The sequence below is a fragment of the Leuresthes tenuis genome, unplaced genomic scaffold (genome assembly GCF_036924035.1).
Source record: "Leuresthes tenuis unplaced genomic scaffold, fLeuTen1.0.hap1 SCAF_10, whole genome shotgun sequence".
NCBI classification, from domain to species: Eukaryota; Metazoa; Chordata; class Actinopteri; order Atheriniformes; family Atherinopsidae; genus Leuresthes; species Leuresthes tenuis.
The window spans coordinates 31,700,426-31,718,027 of NW_027325364.1; the positions used below are offsets into that span (position 1 = coordinate 31,700,426).

Consider the following 17,602-nt stretch of genomic DNA (forward strand, 5'->3'; position numbering starts at 1 on the left):
TCCATCTCCACAGGTCTTTTAGGTTGTGCACAAAAAGAAGGCTTACATAACATGATAATTTAAAAGTGGATTTAAAGTGGATTAAAAGAGATCGGTACAGTGGTGATTTATTACCAAAATCAAACAGTCATGTGTAGGAGCATTGCATCAATTGACAGATTGATTGGGATTCTTTTGAAAAAATAATTGCTTGTTGTAGTTTAGCTAATAACTAATATTTAATAATCAATTGATTATTTAGGTGGAAAAAAATCCCCAGTTCAGAATTCTCAAATACATTATTATTATAGGATAGCCATATTCATATTATAAAAAAGTCATTGTGTATAAAAAAGTAGTGTGTTTTTTAAAGACTATTATTCGATTATTAAAAATAATTAAAAACATTCAAACAAAAGTCTAAGTTTTAAAAAAAGTTCTATCTGAATAGTGTTTCTAAAATATATCCCTTGGACTGTGGAATAAATACAGCTCATTGAGAAGAAGATGTGTCACTCTTTTGATTGGGAATTTTTGAGCAGCTTCTTTGTTCTTTGAATATACATTCAAATATTGGTCCTTGAATACTTAAGCAGATATAAATGTTGCTTGTAAAAGAACACACACACACACATTGTACATCATCATACAGAAACAGATCAGTACATATTTCCTTCCTTCAGAGTGACTTATCTTTACTGTTGAAACAATTCATTACCTGCAGGATTTCTGACAGAGCGTGCTGCAATGTCTCCCTTTGTATGGCGCAGAGACATGCTGACATTTCAACATAATGGTGCCAATAATGTATTCATCTGTTCACCATTTATGGACCAGCAGTCAGGGGTGATATGATGATATGTATCTTAAGCTGCTGCCACTACATCTTCAGTAGGGAAACATTTGACTTTTAGCTTCTGGTTAAACACAAAACTGAAAAAAAATAAAAGCATCTTTAGGTTATAAATACTTCTATTGTTAATTTTTACTGATGGAAATTCAGCATTAAGGAATCTGAAAATGTACTGGAAGGGCAGTATTGAAGAATCCAATCATACTGTAAAAGTTTTATGACAAGCTGTTTTCAATCTCTTGGAATTCTTTCATTCTTGTGAAAGTACTTCTTCCCTTAATTCTTCCCTCTTACCTCCATCATCATTATCATCTTTCTTCTCACAGTTTACTCTCCCTCCTGTTTCTGTTTTTCAGTTAGTGATGAATTATTTACACAGTGTCTGCTGCTCTACAAGCTCTCAATACATTTCAGTTTCTGAGCTGTATTGCCCAGGGGCGGAGGAAGGGGGTGGGGTGAGATGGGTGGCCAGGCATTTTTACGAAAGAGCAAGCAAGCGAGGCAAAATTGCAGTGCTCTCCAAAGGTCACCGCCACCCACTGGGTCTCCTGTGATATTTTCATTACTAAGGTGAAAAATAAAAAAGAATGTAAAAACACCCGCTATGCCACACTCAGCTCTCTGTCTATGTGCACCACCTTCAGGCCTACAGCAGTAATCCCCAGTGGCAATATTATGTGGAAGTATCATGCATGATGAAGGGGAAAGGAAGAAGAACATATTTTCATATGTGTGGCAGTAGAAGAGGGGAAAACATGAGGAGAGGAAAGAGTGAGAATCATTGGAGATAGAAGTAAAACAAGGAAGGCTATTATAAGAAAACTGGAAAAACTGTTAAAATACAGAACAAATCTGTTGAAAAGCAGAGCAAGGTATCAAGGTATAAAATAAAGGGGAAAGGAGAGAGAATATAGGTTGAGTTAAAGAGACGGAGGAAGGTAAAGAGGTGGAAGAGAGAGGAAAAATGGGACTTCATTACAGCAATGTGTCTGCTGCTAAAGCAAGGAATCAGATGGGCTCTGATTGTTTTTTTGTGTTGTTTTTTTTTCTTAGATACACTGTAATCTTGCTGATCTCCAAACAGTGTTGTAATTGGATTCTTCTGGGAGGATCAGGAAAAATATGTCCCATAAACTTCTGTCCTTTCTGTCTTCAGACACAGGAACACAAAGATGACCTAAAAGATAAATAAAGGTTTGGATTTATATTTAGATGTATGATATGAAATGAGATTCTTGTATGATTACTTAACTTTAAAGAGGTTAGATTGTTAGTCCCACAATTTGATGCCGATAATTATGCATTATGTTCAGCATAAGATATTGGATGTTCTAGCAAAATGTTCACAGAGTCTCTTAGCTTAGCATAAAGAGAATAAATGGTAACATTGTAAGCCTGATTCATTGCGACAGTAAGATATCCCCCTGTAGCAGCATATTTGAAACCCTCTTAGACAATACATCTGGTTAATTTAATTTACTACTTTACAGGAGTGTTGCACATCGCCCTTTGTTTTCATGCATGCATGCTAGTGACCGGCTTAAAAAAAAAACTCGTAAAACTCTTACTCGTAAAGCCAATCTGTAAGTTATACCTGACAGAAAATATGTTTATGAACACAATCTTTGGAATGACAGAATTGGAGGTTGTATTACTCAGAGTGTTTCCCAACCTTATCTATTGTTAAACACACAAGAGAGAAAGGCAAAAGAGGTTAGGGGAGAGAGTTGTTTTGGGACCCAGGGCTACAGGTCTTCCAATTGAAACATTCAGTGGGTTTACATGACAAGATTGATTCATTATAGCTATAGTTGGATTATGCTCCTTATTTGAGCAAGGGCAATTATCCAAGTACATATGGCGGTGAATAAATAAATAAATCGTTGGCACAAAGCATGTCATACCCCGGTACGATAGGTGGCGCTGTACCCATTTCAACTATCACTAATAGAGCCACTTCTGGTTGACGTCTTCACCACCAACAACAACAAACTCAGGCATTCGAGAAAGATGACGAACTAAGAGCAAGATGAAGCTACGTCCCTCTACATTTTGATGAGCATGGTTATGGCACAAACGCGACGCAAAACGGCGCATTCTCCATCGCGTTGTTTAATTCTTTCTAACGGCGGAGACATCAACAGTAATATCGTCTCCTTGGACTTCTGGGTGACAATCGGGGAAAAAAATCTCGAGCTTGCACAGAACGCTCGATCCGATCCACTGTCGTCTACATGCACGTTCAGTGGGTTATCCCGGGGTCTCAATTCGATCGCAAGTAACCTGATCCGATTTGATTTCTTGTCAGATTAAGCGGTCTACATGAACTGAATAACTCAATCTTATTGTAATTTAGCCATTAATCCGATCCAATGGCCCACATGTAACCGCACTGAGTCACAAAAACGACTCATAGCGAAGTCCTATAAAGTACCATCCCTCCAAATTCCTGAAAAGGAAATATAACTCATGTAAGTGATTCCACTTCAGAGCAGATATTATTCTTTAGTTTATATATATATATATATATATATATATATATTTTTTTTTTCTAATATTTTATTTTTGAATTTATCAAGAACAAATTATGTATACAAACTGACAAGAAAAGAAAGTCTACAATTAAGAAAAAAGTCTACAACTGGAGATGCAAAAATAAAATGAACTCACTATGACAGGACAATAGACAGCTAAAAAAAAACAATACTAAAAATAATAGTTGTAAATTAATCAACAAAAAACGTTATGCAATTATCAAAAATACAGAGATACAGGGTTTTTCCTGATTTAAAATGAGGTGGCGGTGGTACCGATCATGGGCTCACAGGTGCACACATAGACGGATTACCGCATGGGCAAAGTGGGCGCATGCCCAGGGCCCCAGAGCCAATAGGGGCCCTTGGCCTTCAGAATTGTTGTTTTGTTTTTTTGGAACAATTTGGAAAAAATATTGGAATGAATGTGGTTTTGAAATGTAGTGTGATAATAAAATCATTTGAATGTTTTAGAAATAAGATTAATCGTAATGTGTGATGACACAATTGACCCTTTGCTAAGCCTCTCCCACAAACAGCTTCTGTCTAATCCTATGTTAGCAACCGTAATTGTACACAAGAGGCCCGTCAAGCTTAAGCAGAAAGCAATATGCCGAAGCGGTGTGTATACGGGACTTGGAAGTCCGACAGTTGATGTCCAAGAAGATGTCCAGAAGGATCTCCAAACAGAGCAAATAAAGAGGCTGTGAAACACCTGAGCACTCTCCTCAGTAAATATGTCTGAGGATGGTGTGGCTACGAAAAATGATCAAACAAAACATCTCCACTCTAGGAGGAAAACAAAAGGCTATTAAAGACAACAAAATAAACTCACGCTCTCCTACTGAGGCGGACTTAAACAAAAACTGAGACACTATGAAACCTTAACAATTATCAATAAGCACACCTATAACGGCGGCACAAAACACAAAACCAGTCCAAATAAACGAAGGAACCGAAATCGGCTATGAAACTTACCGTTATAATAAACTATGGCTATGGAAAAACTTAGAACAAAAGATCTCTCTGAAGGAGGAATGCTCGACTTCAAAGGACAAGGAAATCACGACATTGGGATACTTGGAATAAAGACGCGAGGGTGCGGCTCATGGAAGAAATAACACACTGGCACAAGACAAGGGAGACACAGACTATTTGAGCACATGAGGAGCCATGGGGAACAGGTGGAAACACTTTGGGAATCAGGGAAGACAATCAGACACTTGACACAGGAGGAAGGGCAAGGTACCTGAAATGAGAGGAAAGTTAGTGCTTTCAAAATAAAACAGGAAATGACAAGACAAGACATGAATCAAAACTTAAATCGTGACATTAACGGTATAGGTGTTGTGCCGAAAAGAGACTGCCCCCGACGGGAACGCGCATCAGCTCAGAGGAAGTGAGCGTAGGTTTACTTGTAGATATAATATACAGGACAGCTGGCAGTGAAGAGGCTACGGAAAAAGAATGGCACAGATAACCTATGAGGTTATCTATATTTTAATTAAGGTGTGTTTTATTCTATAAGGGCTGACTATTTGAGCATTCTGTCTCTCCCATAATATGTATATTCATATTGTCCTGTACATGGCAGGTGCCAAACAAAACAGACCTTAAATAACAGTAATTTTGTGTGCGTGTTGTCTGGTGTTGTTATGTGCGCGTGTATGGAAGTAAATCTGTGTCATCGGATTTTGAAAGAAAATAGTGATTGAATTTCTAGCACTGAATATTTATGCATTGAATTTATGTATCTGAATGTTTTTCAACGTTAAAATATTCAACTGCAAAAATTTCAACTTAAAAAAATTCAACCGCAAATAATTCAAACTCAAAATATTCAACCTCAAAAAATTCTACCGCAAAAATTCAACTGCAAAAAATTCAACTGCAACATCCGGGGAACCCAAGGAAGAGCAATCGATTCTAGATTCAAGATCGGGAGCGTGCGTCAAGGAGCGAGCACGGGTCAATCGTAGAATGTGACGTCACCAACGGGCGCAGGGCCCCAAGCAGAGCTGGTAACCCGAGCACATCTGGTACCTACAGCGGAAACCAGGAACGCGCTTGAAGAGCGCATATAAGCCGCTGCAGGGTAGTGGCGAGTGAGGCAGCGGCTTTAGCGGAGCCTGCAGACACATAACCCCCGACAGTACGCCGGTTATGCTGTTTATATGCACGACGATGCATGTCCAACAATGATGGGGCTTCGGTGTGTTTTAACTCTGTTAAATGCCATCAGTGTGGACGACGCTGAAGTTGGCTTCCGATTTGCCAGCCTCCGATTCGGCACTTAAGGGGAAACTTATCGTGCAGTGCGACTATTTGTCCACCGTTTGACTGTTTTTCTGTTTAACTTCTTGATGTGAAAACATTTTAGGTAAGACATCAGCTTTGCCTGACACCAACTATTGTATCTGTGTAACTTTTATTCTATTTGTGAAAATACTAAAGGGGAGATTTCACCGTTTTTATTTCACACAAAGACCACATTAGACTAGGTACAGATCCAAAACCTCTGTACCCAGACTTCTCAAATCTGGACTAGATTATCATACAGAGACTACACATTCTTTAAAACAGTCTCTGATTTGTGAAACCTTCATTCTATTTGTGAAAACGCAATATGAAATGATAAGATGTGAACCTGCAAGCTCTCATAACATTTTTTACAAAGGTGTAAAAAAGAAAAAAAAACACCATTATAATCCCACCTGGGAAAGCGATTCAGCCCATAGAGATACATTCCCAGGCAACCCATATGGATGGATGATTATAGATTATGTTAAAATGATAAGATGTAAACTGTAAGTAATAACATGCTCAATTATTAACTGATCAATTGCCTTTTATACTTAAAGTTGTACTCACCAACACCCTGGTACAAAGCTAAAAGAAAATTAAATTGTAGACGTTCAAAAGAACCAGACCAGTTCAGTCCCATGCCAGGTGGGTTGAGACTAATGTCTATCCAATTTACTTGCCTCTAGGGCAATGGTCTTGAGCCGGTGACATCAATAGTCATGTCAGTCACTTAAATTTCCAGTTCTTCTCCAGTATATACCATCCAAGAATAGGCCAGTGTAACGATCTCATAAGCAATATGGACGGGTATTCTTCATTTGTCAGCACTCTGTGTTGGTGCTCCGTGTATATCAGCCATGGGGGATTGCTGCCCATCTCGCGGCAGATTATTGATGAATGTAAAGGCATCTCCTGCAGTGTCGAAAAAGCGGGTTCCTCCGGCGTCTGGCTGGACCTTCAGGCGTGCAGGATAGATGAGGTAGCAGGGGATTTTTCCTCGCTTTAATAGCTTGTAGCGCCGTTAAGAGCTGCTTGCGGTGTTTGGCTAATTCCGGGCTCATGTCAGGGAAGAAGCTGATTTGCACGTTGTTATAGCAGATATTCCCCCTCTTCCTGGCTAGGGCCATTATTTTTTCTCAATCTTGAAACTGGGGTAGACGGATCAAAACAGGTCTGGGGCTGAAACGAGGAGGCTCCCCCGGTCTGGACTCCGTACTCCCGGTCCTGTGTGCTCGTTCAATTTCGACCTCTAGCCGCGGCAAAGTAGCCAAAGTAGCCTTCACTCCATTAATGGAAGTTTGGAGTTGTGCTGAATTAAAGTCAATTTTCTCCGAGAGAGACTTGTCTAACTCACAAATTTCCTTGAGCACAAGGGAAAGCACCCTCATGGATTAAGACTTCTCAGATTCGCACAATGTTGAATTCACATTAACCATGGCCATGCCTGGCTCGTTTCGGCTAGTGTTAGCTTTCGCCCAACTCCTTCTTTGGTAGCAACAGTTTTGTTGTCCTTCTTATCTTTCTTTCGGTCTTTGTTATGAAGTGGATCATTCATTCAACACCAGCTGTCTTTTATGTTATATTTACCCACTCCAAGTTTTATTTGGCGTTTTTTTATGTTCATTTGAAGGATAGGCTAGAGAGCTCAGTTCGGAACGTCTGCTCAGCTACGTGTCATCCCAGAACAAATTCCTCAAACGAAGAAGGTGGGGTGGATGGACGAGTTAATCATGCTTTACTTTCAACTACAGGCCCTTGTGATGTGAGATTGAGACCAACATATGTTCCATACCATATATAACACAACAACATTTTACTAAAACACTTAAGTTACTTCCTGGTTACTTACTGGCAAAAACATTAAATTGGTTAGGGTAAGAAATTTTTCATGGTTAAATCTAAAATAGTTTCTTTTCACCACACAACAGTCACCTTCATGGACGTTATTTCGCTAGTTGCTGGCACATAAACAAAGCACGTTACGATAAAACATTGTACTTTTCTAGTTAGCTTTAGTGAATAAAATCACTTGGTAAGGGTAAGAAATCAAAAATAATTGGGTTAGGTTGGAAAACATTCATAGTTACAGCTAAAATACTTTTTCTATACAATGGTACTGTCTGAGACTCAGCTTTTACCCTTGACAGTTGCTCTCACCACCGCTAGAGGTCTCATGTTCTTTGAATGTAATTTTTGGTGTGTCTGCCTGCCTGAACAAACAGGAAGTAAGTAGAAGATAAATGGAAGTGGCAGCCATCTATAAATCAGGGTTAAAAATCAATCCTAGATCCAAGATTAGTTTTACCTCTTTTGAATCTCTGACTCTCAATTTATCGTCCACCTGGTCCTTATTCTGACTTTCTGTTCTGAGTTTTTATCTCAGTTAGTGCTGAGTACAGATAAAGTAATTGTAGTGGGTGACTTTAATATTCACATGGATGTTGAAAATGAGAGTCTAAATATCAAATGTAATTCTATATTAGATTCAATTGGATTTTCTCAAAGTGTACACAGACCTTCTCACTCTCTTAATCATACCCTCGATCTTGTGCTGACTTATAGCATTGAGACTGAACAAGTAACTGTATTTCCTCATAACCCTGTTTTATCTGACTAGTTTTTGATAACTTTTGAGTTTATATTAATTGACTACACAGCATCTAAGAATACATTTATTTATATTCAGTGTCTGTCAGAGAATGCTTCAACCAAATTTAAAGAATGAATTCCATTATAATTTTTTTCATTGCCATGTGCAAATACAACACAGAGCAGTTATCTAAACTTTACTCTTTCAGAACTTGATTGTCATGTTGACCGCACTACAACTGCAATACGCACAGCACTAGACAATGTTGCCCCTCTGAAAAAGAAGTTAATTGGTCAGAAGAAGCTGCCTCCTTGGTATGATTAACAACTGTAAACCTTAAAACAGACAAACAAAAGTTGAATAGAAAATGGCATTCCACTAACTTAGAGGAATTTAAAATAGTCCATAAAGATAGTATTCATGATAGATAGAAGACAATAAAAGCAATTCCAGGTTTCTTTTCAGCACTGTCGCCAGACTGACTGAAGAGTCCAAGCTCTGTTGAGCCATGTATTCCTTTAACACTCAGTAGTGATGACTTCATGAGCTTCTTCACCAGTAGAATTGTTTCTATCAGAGGGTAGATTCATGGAATCCTTCCCACTATTGTGAGTGAAGTATTATCAAGCTAATCACAACAACGGCTTCTTCTAAACCATCAACTCAATCTCAACCAGATGATTCAAGGAGGTGTTTCCCTTAAATCAACACTTCTATATTGGGTTTGATTAAGCTATCTTTGTTGACAGGCTATATACCACAGAGTTTTAAGGTTGCTGTACTTAAACCTTTACTTAAAAATCTACTCTTGATCCAGAAGTGTTAGCTAATTATCGGCCTTTATCCAACCTACCTTTCATGTCTCAAGTTTTTGTGTTTGTTTTTGTCCTGTTGGATCTCAGTGCTGCGTTTGATACGATCGATCACAGTATTCTATTACAGAGACCTGAATGTGTTATTGGGATTAAAGGAACTGCATTAGGCTGGTTTAAGTCATATTTATCCAATAGATTCCAGTTTGTTCATGTAAACAAAGAATCTTCTTTGGACTTGGTACATTAGGATAAAACTGTATAGTTATATAGTTACACTAGATGGCATTTTCTTGATTTCTAGTACTACGGTGAGGAACCTTTTTTGACCAGAAGTTATATTTTGAGTCACATATAAAACAGGTTTCTAGAACTGCCTTCTTTTACCTTAGTAATATTGCCAAAAATTAGGAACAACCTGTCTCGGAGTGATGCAGAAAAACCTGTTACTTCATATTTCTCTAATTTTAGATTCTCTTCATTGGCTTCCTGTTAAATCCACAATAGAATTCCAAATTCTTATACTCACATATAAAGCTCTTCGTTACCAAGCTCCATCATATCTTAAAGATGTCATAGTGCAATATTTTCTCAACAGAGCAACTCACTCTCTGACTGCAGGGTACTAGTTGTTTCTTAAGTATCTAAAAGTAGAATGGGATTATTCAGTTATCAGGCCCCTCTCTTGTGGAACCAGCTGCCAGTATACATCCAGGAAGCACACACCCTCTCTACCTTTAAGATTAGGCTTAAAACCTTTTTGATAAAGCTTATAGTTAGGAATTGCTCAGGTGATTCTGAAACATTACAAAGTTATGCTGCTGTAGACCTTGATTGCTGGGGGACTTCTGATGATGCAACACTCATCACTCTGCTCTCTTTTACTCTTCATGTTGTCATTAACTTGTGTTTCTCTTTCTCAGCTGATATCCCTTGTCAGGTGTTATGGAGCTTGTTGTTCCCTCTGTCCTGTCCATCTCACACCCCAGCCAGTCAAGGCAGATGGCCACTCTCCCTGAGTCTGGTTCTGCAAGAAGTTTAAAAAGAGAGCTTTTCTTTCCACAGTCGCCTTGTGCACATTCAGGATGGGAGATTGGAGCCAAGAGAAATGTTTTACAGCAATCTGTTAATTTCCTTAGCGAGACAGTTTTTTTATTGGCTCTGTATAAATTAGACTGATTTGGAATTTAATTAATTTGATTGGATTATGATTGTATTAGAATTAATTGGATTCTAACTGGCTTCAATTTGACAGTATCTTTGAAATGCCTTGAGATGACATCATTGTGATTTGGTGCTATATCAATAAAACTTAGTTGACTTGACTTGAATTCAATTCAATTCAATACAAGTCAAGTCAATTAAGTTTTATTTATATAGAATCTGTTCTGAACCTACTGAAAACATGCTCAGCTCAGCACTTTTCCAGGCTTCCATCAGTCTGGTCCTCTTTCACCTTAAAGCCTGTGATCTTTTTCATCCCTGACCTGACCCTGACACATCTCTCACATTATTTAGCTGAAGCTTTCTCTCTAGCTTTTTTCTGTACACCTCCTTGCAATCTGTCTTCTTCTATTATGTCATGTTATGAAACCTAACTTTTACTGTAGGTGTACAGTAAAAGAGACATGAAGTCATCTTGCAGCTCCATATTTTTCTTGATCACGTAAACGGTCCCAAATCAAGAAAAGGTCTGGCATGTACTATTGTGTTCTGTGCTAGCATAGTCATAATTTCACTTTAGATTTAAAAAAATTCAGATCCTGTATATTACATCTTAATAATAATAAGTTAATAGATTTTACTACAAAATTGTTCTGGGATTAGCTTCTAATGTATCTATCCCCTTGAAATAATATGTAAATATCTAAATTTTTTCCCTAATTTTAGGTAATTTATTTTTCTTCAATAACCAGATCAATAACCAAATGTCTATCCTTTCCCAATGATGTACACCACTTAAACAAATTAAGAAAAATAATTTGAATAACTTGCACACTGAAGGAGATTCATTTAAATTCAAATGAAAATATACAGTACTTTGAATATTTATCATGAACCCTGAAGCAATTACTGTCACTGAAGGTGTGTGAAATTGGTGTAAAAATGCCACAGCTGACTGTTAATTAATTCTTCCTTTGAAATGGCATTAAAACTCCCTTGAAAATATAAATCCCTAATTGCCGTGTAAACACTTACAGGGATGGTGAAGAGGATATAAACCGGGGCAAGAAAAACAACTTTGCTGTAACAGGTTCATTGGAAAGCTTTTATCTGCAATTTTCTTTTTTACTCCCTCTCTTCCACGGAGAGGGATGTGCGTAGAGGGATGATGGATGGCGCAGAGGGATTTTATTTTTCACTTGCCCAAAAGTCTTCTTCTTTTTCTTTCTTTCTCCTAACTTAACTGCTTCTCTTTTACCTTTCCTCTCTCCCCTTTAACTTTCTCTATTCTGTAGCCAATCCTTTTAAGGCTTCCATTGAGCCTCAAATCAACTGATGCTCCTCTGATGCCAGCTCTTGTTGGAACTACCTTCAAGCCATCACCTGATCTTCTCTCCTATTCTCTCTCAATTTCCGACTCTCTCTCTCAATGCCTCTCTATCTCAGTATATAGAACAATAGATTTTTTTTTTCTGTCCCTGCTGGTTTGACCCATTATTGAAGTTGGCATATATCTGGCTTTGTAGCAGCATCGTCATTTGCTTGCAACCTACTGCCAACACTTTCCATTAAGAGTCTACACAAATTAATTTATCTTCTCCATTACCCAGAGAGCTGTATGCCCTGAAACCTGCACTTCTAATTTGTCAGAGCTTGTTTAGGTTCCTCCTCTGAACAGTTCTCACCCCAAGCTAAAGTAAAAAGTTGCGAATTCTGCGTGGAGTAAACACAATATATAAGGGACTGGTAGAGGCAATTTAAAGGCAGATGTGACTGGATACCCTGGTTCCTTCATCTAGGAATTTATTTTTTCTATATTCATTGTTCACGTCCTGCAAATGAAGATATCTCGAACCACTTAAGTGTGCTTGTGTGCCCCGAAAGAGATCCGCCATTAACAGGCATCGTAACCAAGCAAGTATGTGAATAGTTATGCTGACAGCATAGCTAGCTGCATACATAAGCTCAAGGTTAAAAAGCAAGTATTTGTTTGACCTTCGAGTTGAGTGCCAAACAGAAAAGAGTATAGCTGCTAATGCTCAGGACAGGCAGGCAGCTTGCATATTGACATATTCTATGATCTTTGAGTATGAATAAATTTTAGGTTTGGTATTTATCTTTCTGTTGGACAATTTAATCTCCATGGGATAACTCACTTCAACATGTAGATAATGAATGCATAGTTTATGCAACCAATATTTCTCACATCAAGTTAGTAAATATGGGTAAGCCATGCAATAAAGTTAGATTATTTTCTGCTGAATTCTACAGATCCTTAGAAAATAAAAATAGAGGTTAGATTATTTATCAGATTGTCCAACATTTCCAATGTCCAACACTGTTGTTAAGCAGTAGGTTATGCAGCTATTTGCTTTGCTTCATACTTTGGATTTGGTCAAGGCAGTTGTTGTGCAAAGGTGCCATAAGAAGATAAACTGTTTTAAAACTTTACATACATAAAGAGAGTCATAAAAATAAAAAAAGGCAGATATTATCTGAATTGGAAAGAACGATGCCTCTCATTGTATAAAAAACCCCACTGTATTATATAGACAAGATACACAGGTAAGCTACTTAATTAATTTTATGTAATACCACTTTGCACCTTTCTGTGATGGACTGGCGACCTGTCCAGGGTGTAACCCGCCTCTCGTCCTTTGACCGCTGGGATAGGCTCCAGCCTTCCTGGGACCCGACCGACGGATTAAGCCGGTATAGAAAATTGATGAATGAATGGACCACTTTGCACCATGAGATTACTCAGGTGACTCACAATAGCCAACTGAAGAAGAAGAAGCAAATGAACAAATAGGCAGCAAATGGAGCACAAAGGGTAGTAGAAGTTAGTGAAAAGCAGAGTGTTCACTTGGTCAAGTGGCGAGAGAAGCAAACACCATGGAGATGGCATCAGAAGAAGCAAAATAACTTAATGTGAGGTCCACATTTATTTTTGTACAAACGAGGGGTGGGTGATATGGCAAAAATATATCACGATTGTTTTTTAAATACGATTTCGATTTTATCGTGATCTTAAATTGAAAAATGAAAAAGTCAATTTCGGCCAAAGAACCTTTCTTAACAGATTTTATTTTAAATAGTCGCAGTTTTGCCTGCATGTGCAAACAATGTAAACAACAACATTCTACAAAAGTGCACTCTTGCAAAAGTAGTAACAGAAAGTAAAATATCAATCAAAGCCATTACTGACAGTCATTTACGGAGTGTCAGTAAAATTCCTCTTAAAACATAACATAGCCACCAGTATATCTGACCGTGTTGATGTTGTCTGTTTTGGTTTTATTCTAGCTGCTGCTGGTTCCCCTCACTGTTTGGCTTTCATCATACTGTTTGGGATGCTTCTTCTTCAAGTGATTGCACAGGTTCGTCGTGTTTCCACCAGACGTGCAAACCATTTCTGTGCAAACCTTGCAAATTACATTTTCTTGTGCTTGATCAGTTGCGGAATATCCAATTCCATATAATGGAGGTGGATTTTTTTTCCGCTTTGGCTCTCCACGCGGCTGCAGCTACACACACAAATAAGGAGGCGGGTAAGAAAGTGCCTCACTGTCCGTAATTAGCTATGAATGGTCGGTCAGGTTGACGATGTAATACGACTGGTGCATCAGCATAGAACTGAAATTTATAGAGTGTGCCCTAGACGATCCCGCGATCTCTGCAGTTTGACAGATCGTCTTGACGTTGTAATCCTTCACATCTAACTTCGCCCACCACTAGAAAACAATATGTAGGCCCCTACACTGCTAACCGAAAAGATTGCGATTGACTGCTTATGTACGAGTGTTTTTATTGGAACAAACCATTCCTTAGGGTTCCAAGACACCCAAATAAAAGAAAAAAAAAATTTTCATAGGTGTTGCCAAAATTTGATACATTTTAATACATATTTAAAATCCATTACTATTTAAATTATCCCAATGATCAACCCAAAATAAATAAATTTAGCCCATACACAACTCAAGGCAAGTGCATGCATGAGAAAACGGGCGTTGACTATGTTTAAGAAAAATAATCATCTTAGGAGCTGTATAAGTGCACTTAAACGAACAGTCTCATGTCTACTTTGCATGTTTGAAGGTGAACAGGACAGCAAGACCTGTGGCTTCCACTGCAATATAAATTATAAACATAATGGAAACATAAAAAGACCACTGAAAACAAAAAAAGGGACTGAAATCTGATGTAGACAACTTTTATTCTGGACTGTTAAATAAAAGCTTGTATTTTTGTTTGAATAATTGTCAGTTGGCTAGTTTCATGTCATTACAGACCAATTTTCAGTAACAATGAAATTAGAAAGCAGAGCCTATAAAGAAGAGATTTTTTTGGACCCTTACCTGGTAGGCTTAAACAGATTCATGAGCATCTCTCAATATAGTATTTATAGTAACTGTTATTACTCCTTTACAGAGAAAATTATCTCTAAATTGTTGACCAAATATTGTCAGGTTTGTTGGCAGAGCTATACATTAAAGTCTACGTTAGCATTTTAGAGCATTTTATGATACATAAGGAAATGACAAAGTCATCTTGAATTGTGAATAGGAATGGAAAAATACACCTTACCTGGTAAATCTCTGCTCCCTGAAACTGAAATGCATTTTATTTCACCTAAATAGATATTCAAGTAAAGGACTAACCAAACATGTCTATGTGAATTGGATGCACAATTTTGATTTGACTTGAAATTTTTGCTAATATCAAACCCTTGCTTCCAGGTATTTCAGATCTGACCTTCTTGCATTTACCTTAATCTGTTTCTTATATTTCTCTCCCATCCTCACTTTTTAAATCTTTTATTTTCATCTTTTTTGCACCACTTATTCCTCTCACTACTGCATTTGCAACCCTCTGCTGCTTCACAGCATTTTGTCCTCTGTGATCTCATCCCCTTGATTTAACACCATTTCAATAGTAGTAGCCAAGGTTATTTGGCAGCCTCCACACAACATATTTGTTTGTCCCACTATGGAACTGAAGAAGACACTGCTATACTAACGGACTCCAGAAGACAGAGGCCTTTGAATTAGTGTATAAAGAAAAACAGCAGACCTTTTTCTCTCTTTCTTATCTCCTTCTCTGCCTTTGTAGATGCTGACAAAGGAGTCTCTCTGTGTTTTCCATGGGACCAGATGTACCCAGGCAGTAGACAGGATGCTAACCTCTGGAAGTCCTTATGTTCCTTCTGTTATAGGACATTAAAGCTACTCTCAATTGCATATTGGCAGCTAAATACAGAAAACTGCTAAAAATGCAGAAATGTCAACCAAGCACAGTATGCACTGCAAATAGTACATACTGCAAGTGTTTCCAGGAGAACTGAAAAGAGAGTGACACAGCTGGGAAATGCCTGTTGTTGCCTTGGTGAATCACAAAGATAATAAAATTGACTATCTGTAAGTCAGTTTAAAAATGAGCTGACGTGTAAGTTGTCATGTTTAATGTCATTGTAGATTACAAAGAAAAGATTGAATGTTTATTAATGGCAAATAAGTGACAGTAATAGTATTCCATTAGTACAGCCTTTACAATCACTGTAAGTAAGATGATTACGTGTAAGGATAGTAAGTGTATTTGCAGATATCTTACTAAGAAATACGAAATCTGCCACAACCAAGCATTTTAGTAAAGATGCTGATTGGTTGTGTCATGGTCAGCTGGTCTTTGACTTAAAGCTACATTAACAGTTACCCTGGACATACCAAATGTACATAATACAATAAGTACATTTTTAAATGGAACTAAAGTGCTATCTATTGAAGAAAAAAAAAAGAACTATATTTCTACTGTCTGTAGAATGCATGTTGGATTAGCATTACGAATTCAAAGTTTTTATACTGAATCCATTGATAGCATCTTACTAAATCTTAGAAAACTGTTTTTGATTTGCTAGATTTGAGCTGGTCCAATTTCAATCCTAATTAGTCTGTTGTAAAAAATCTTGGTTTTTCTTCTGGCTCTCATTTTAGGTCAATCAACTATGACCTAATTGAATGCTTTTTTGTAATGTGTAATGTGTTGAAATGTGTTGAAAACAATGTTAGAAATTATTTTCCATCCATTTTCTATACCCGCTTAATTTGTCGGTCGGGTGGTTTGAGCCTATCCCACACAGAGACAAATGAGACAAACAACCACACACACTCCTAAGGACAATTTTAGAGACACCAATTAACCTAACATGCATGTTTTTGGATGGTGAGAGGAAGCCTGAGAACCCAGAGAGAACCCACACATACACGGGGAGAACATTCAAACTCCACACAGTAACACCCCAGCCAGGAGTTGAACCTCAAACCCTCTCTCCGTGAGGCGACAGTGCTAACCATCACACCACCATGCAGCCTCAAAATTATTTTCACACAATGTAATCATAGCCTTGAAACAAACTGTAAGTAAATATAGATCTACATTGAATGTAATAAAACAAAGAATGTAGTTTTGGATTAGTGTGCATTGTACTATACTTTCAAAACTGAGAGTTTGTTTGCCTTGTGATATGCCTGAAACACTGTTTGTTATGCAAAATGGGGATCAACTTATGTATCTGTTTCATTAGAATTTCATGTTGTTGATGATTTATTTACCACTTGATATGATGATCTTGGCAATAGAAATAAATGTCTCTGAGTTTACCTCTTAAAAACAGCAAATACATGTTGTTTTTGGACTTGGCATAATAGAGATAAATACTATGTTGTTCAGGGTTTTTTGTGAACTGTCTTGTGAAATTTTAAGTAATGTTCAATTGTTAAGTATAAGACACAAGATATTTCTCAGTATCCTAACATGTTGGACCTGAAACGTAATGGTTGAAATCCATAAAGTGTGAGTACTATCCTCACACGTTTTCCCCTTAGTAATAATTCAACCTTGTTTTAAAAATGTTCGTAAAACCTATCCATGGCACACAATCAGCAGTAATTGCAAAATGAGTCATGCAGAGATAAAAGACTTGGAATAATCCCACTTATAAGACGTCATCATTTGTTCCATTAGAAATCCCTTTCCTCCTCAGTTCTTTCATGCATTATAATCCAGCTTGGTATTAGAGAATTGACTCCAGCCACCAGCTCACAGTGCAGCTTTGTATTGCAGCTCCCCAATAAACAAAATGAAAAACAATCCAGGAGTTGGACTGAAGTCATGCAGGGGACAGCCATTAGAGCTATCATGCTGAGATTACATTTTGAATGATGGTCTATTTTACGCACAGTAACAAAATATTGAAGGATCATTGTTCTATAAGTTAAAATATTCATTAAACTGTTGTCATCGCTCAGAGGGAGAGGTGGGGTGGAGGACCCTGCCTGGATCTACAGTTGCTCTTTTCCCAATGCTTTCT

At 37.7% G+C, this 17,602-nt stretch overlaps 1 protein-coding gene across 1 annotated transcript in view; it reads right to left on the reverse strand.

Moving 5' to 3' along the window:
• Window positions 1–1,077: 1,077 nt before the first annotated feature.
• The window catches only part of cep76 (centrosomal protein 76), a 35,270-nt gene continuing 18,745 nt past the window's right edge, over window positions 1,078–17,602 (reverse strand). Inside the window, exon 13 of the mRNA XM_072394948.1 lies at window positions 1,078–2,009. Within this exon, the coding sequence (XP_072251049.1) occupies window positions 1,985–2,009 (25 nt within the window). The 3' untranslated portion in view covers window positions 1,078–1,984. The remainder of the gene's footprint in view (window positions 2,010–17,602) is intronic.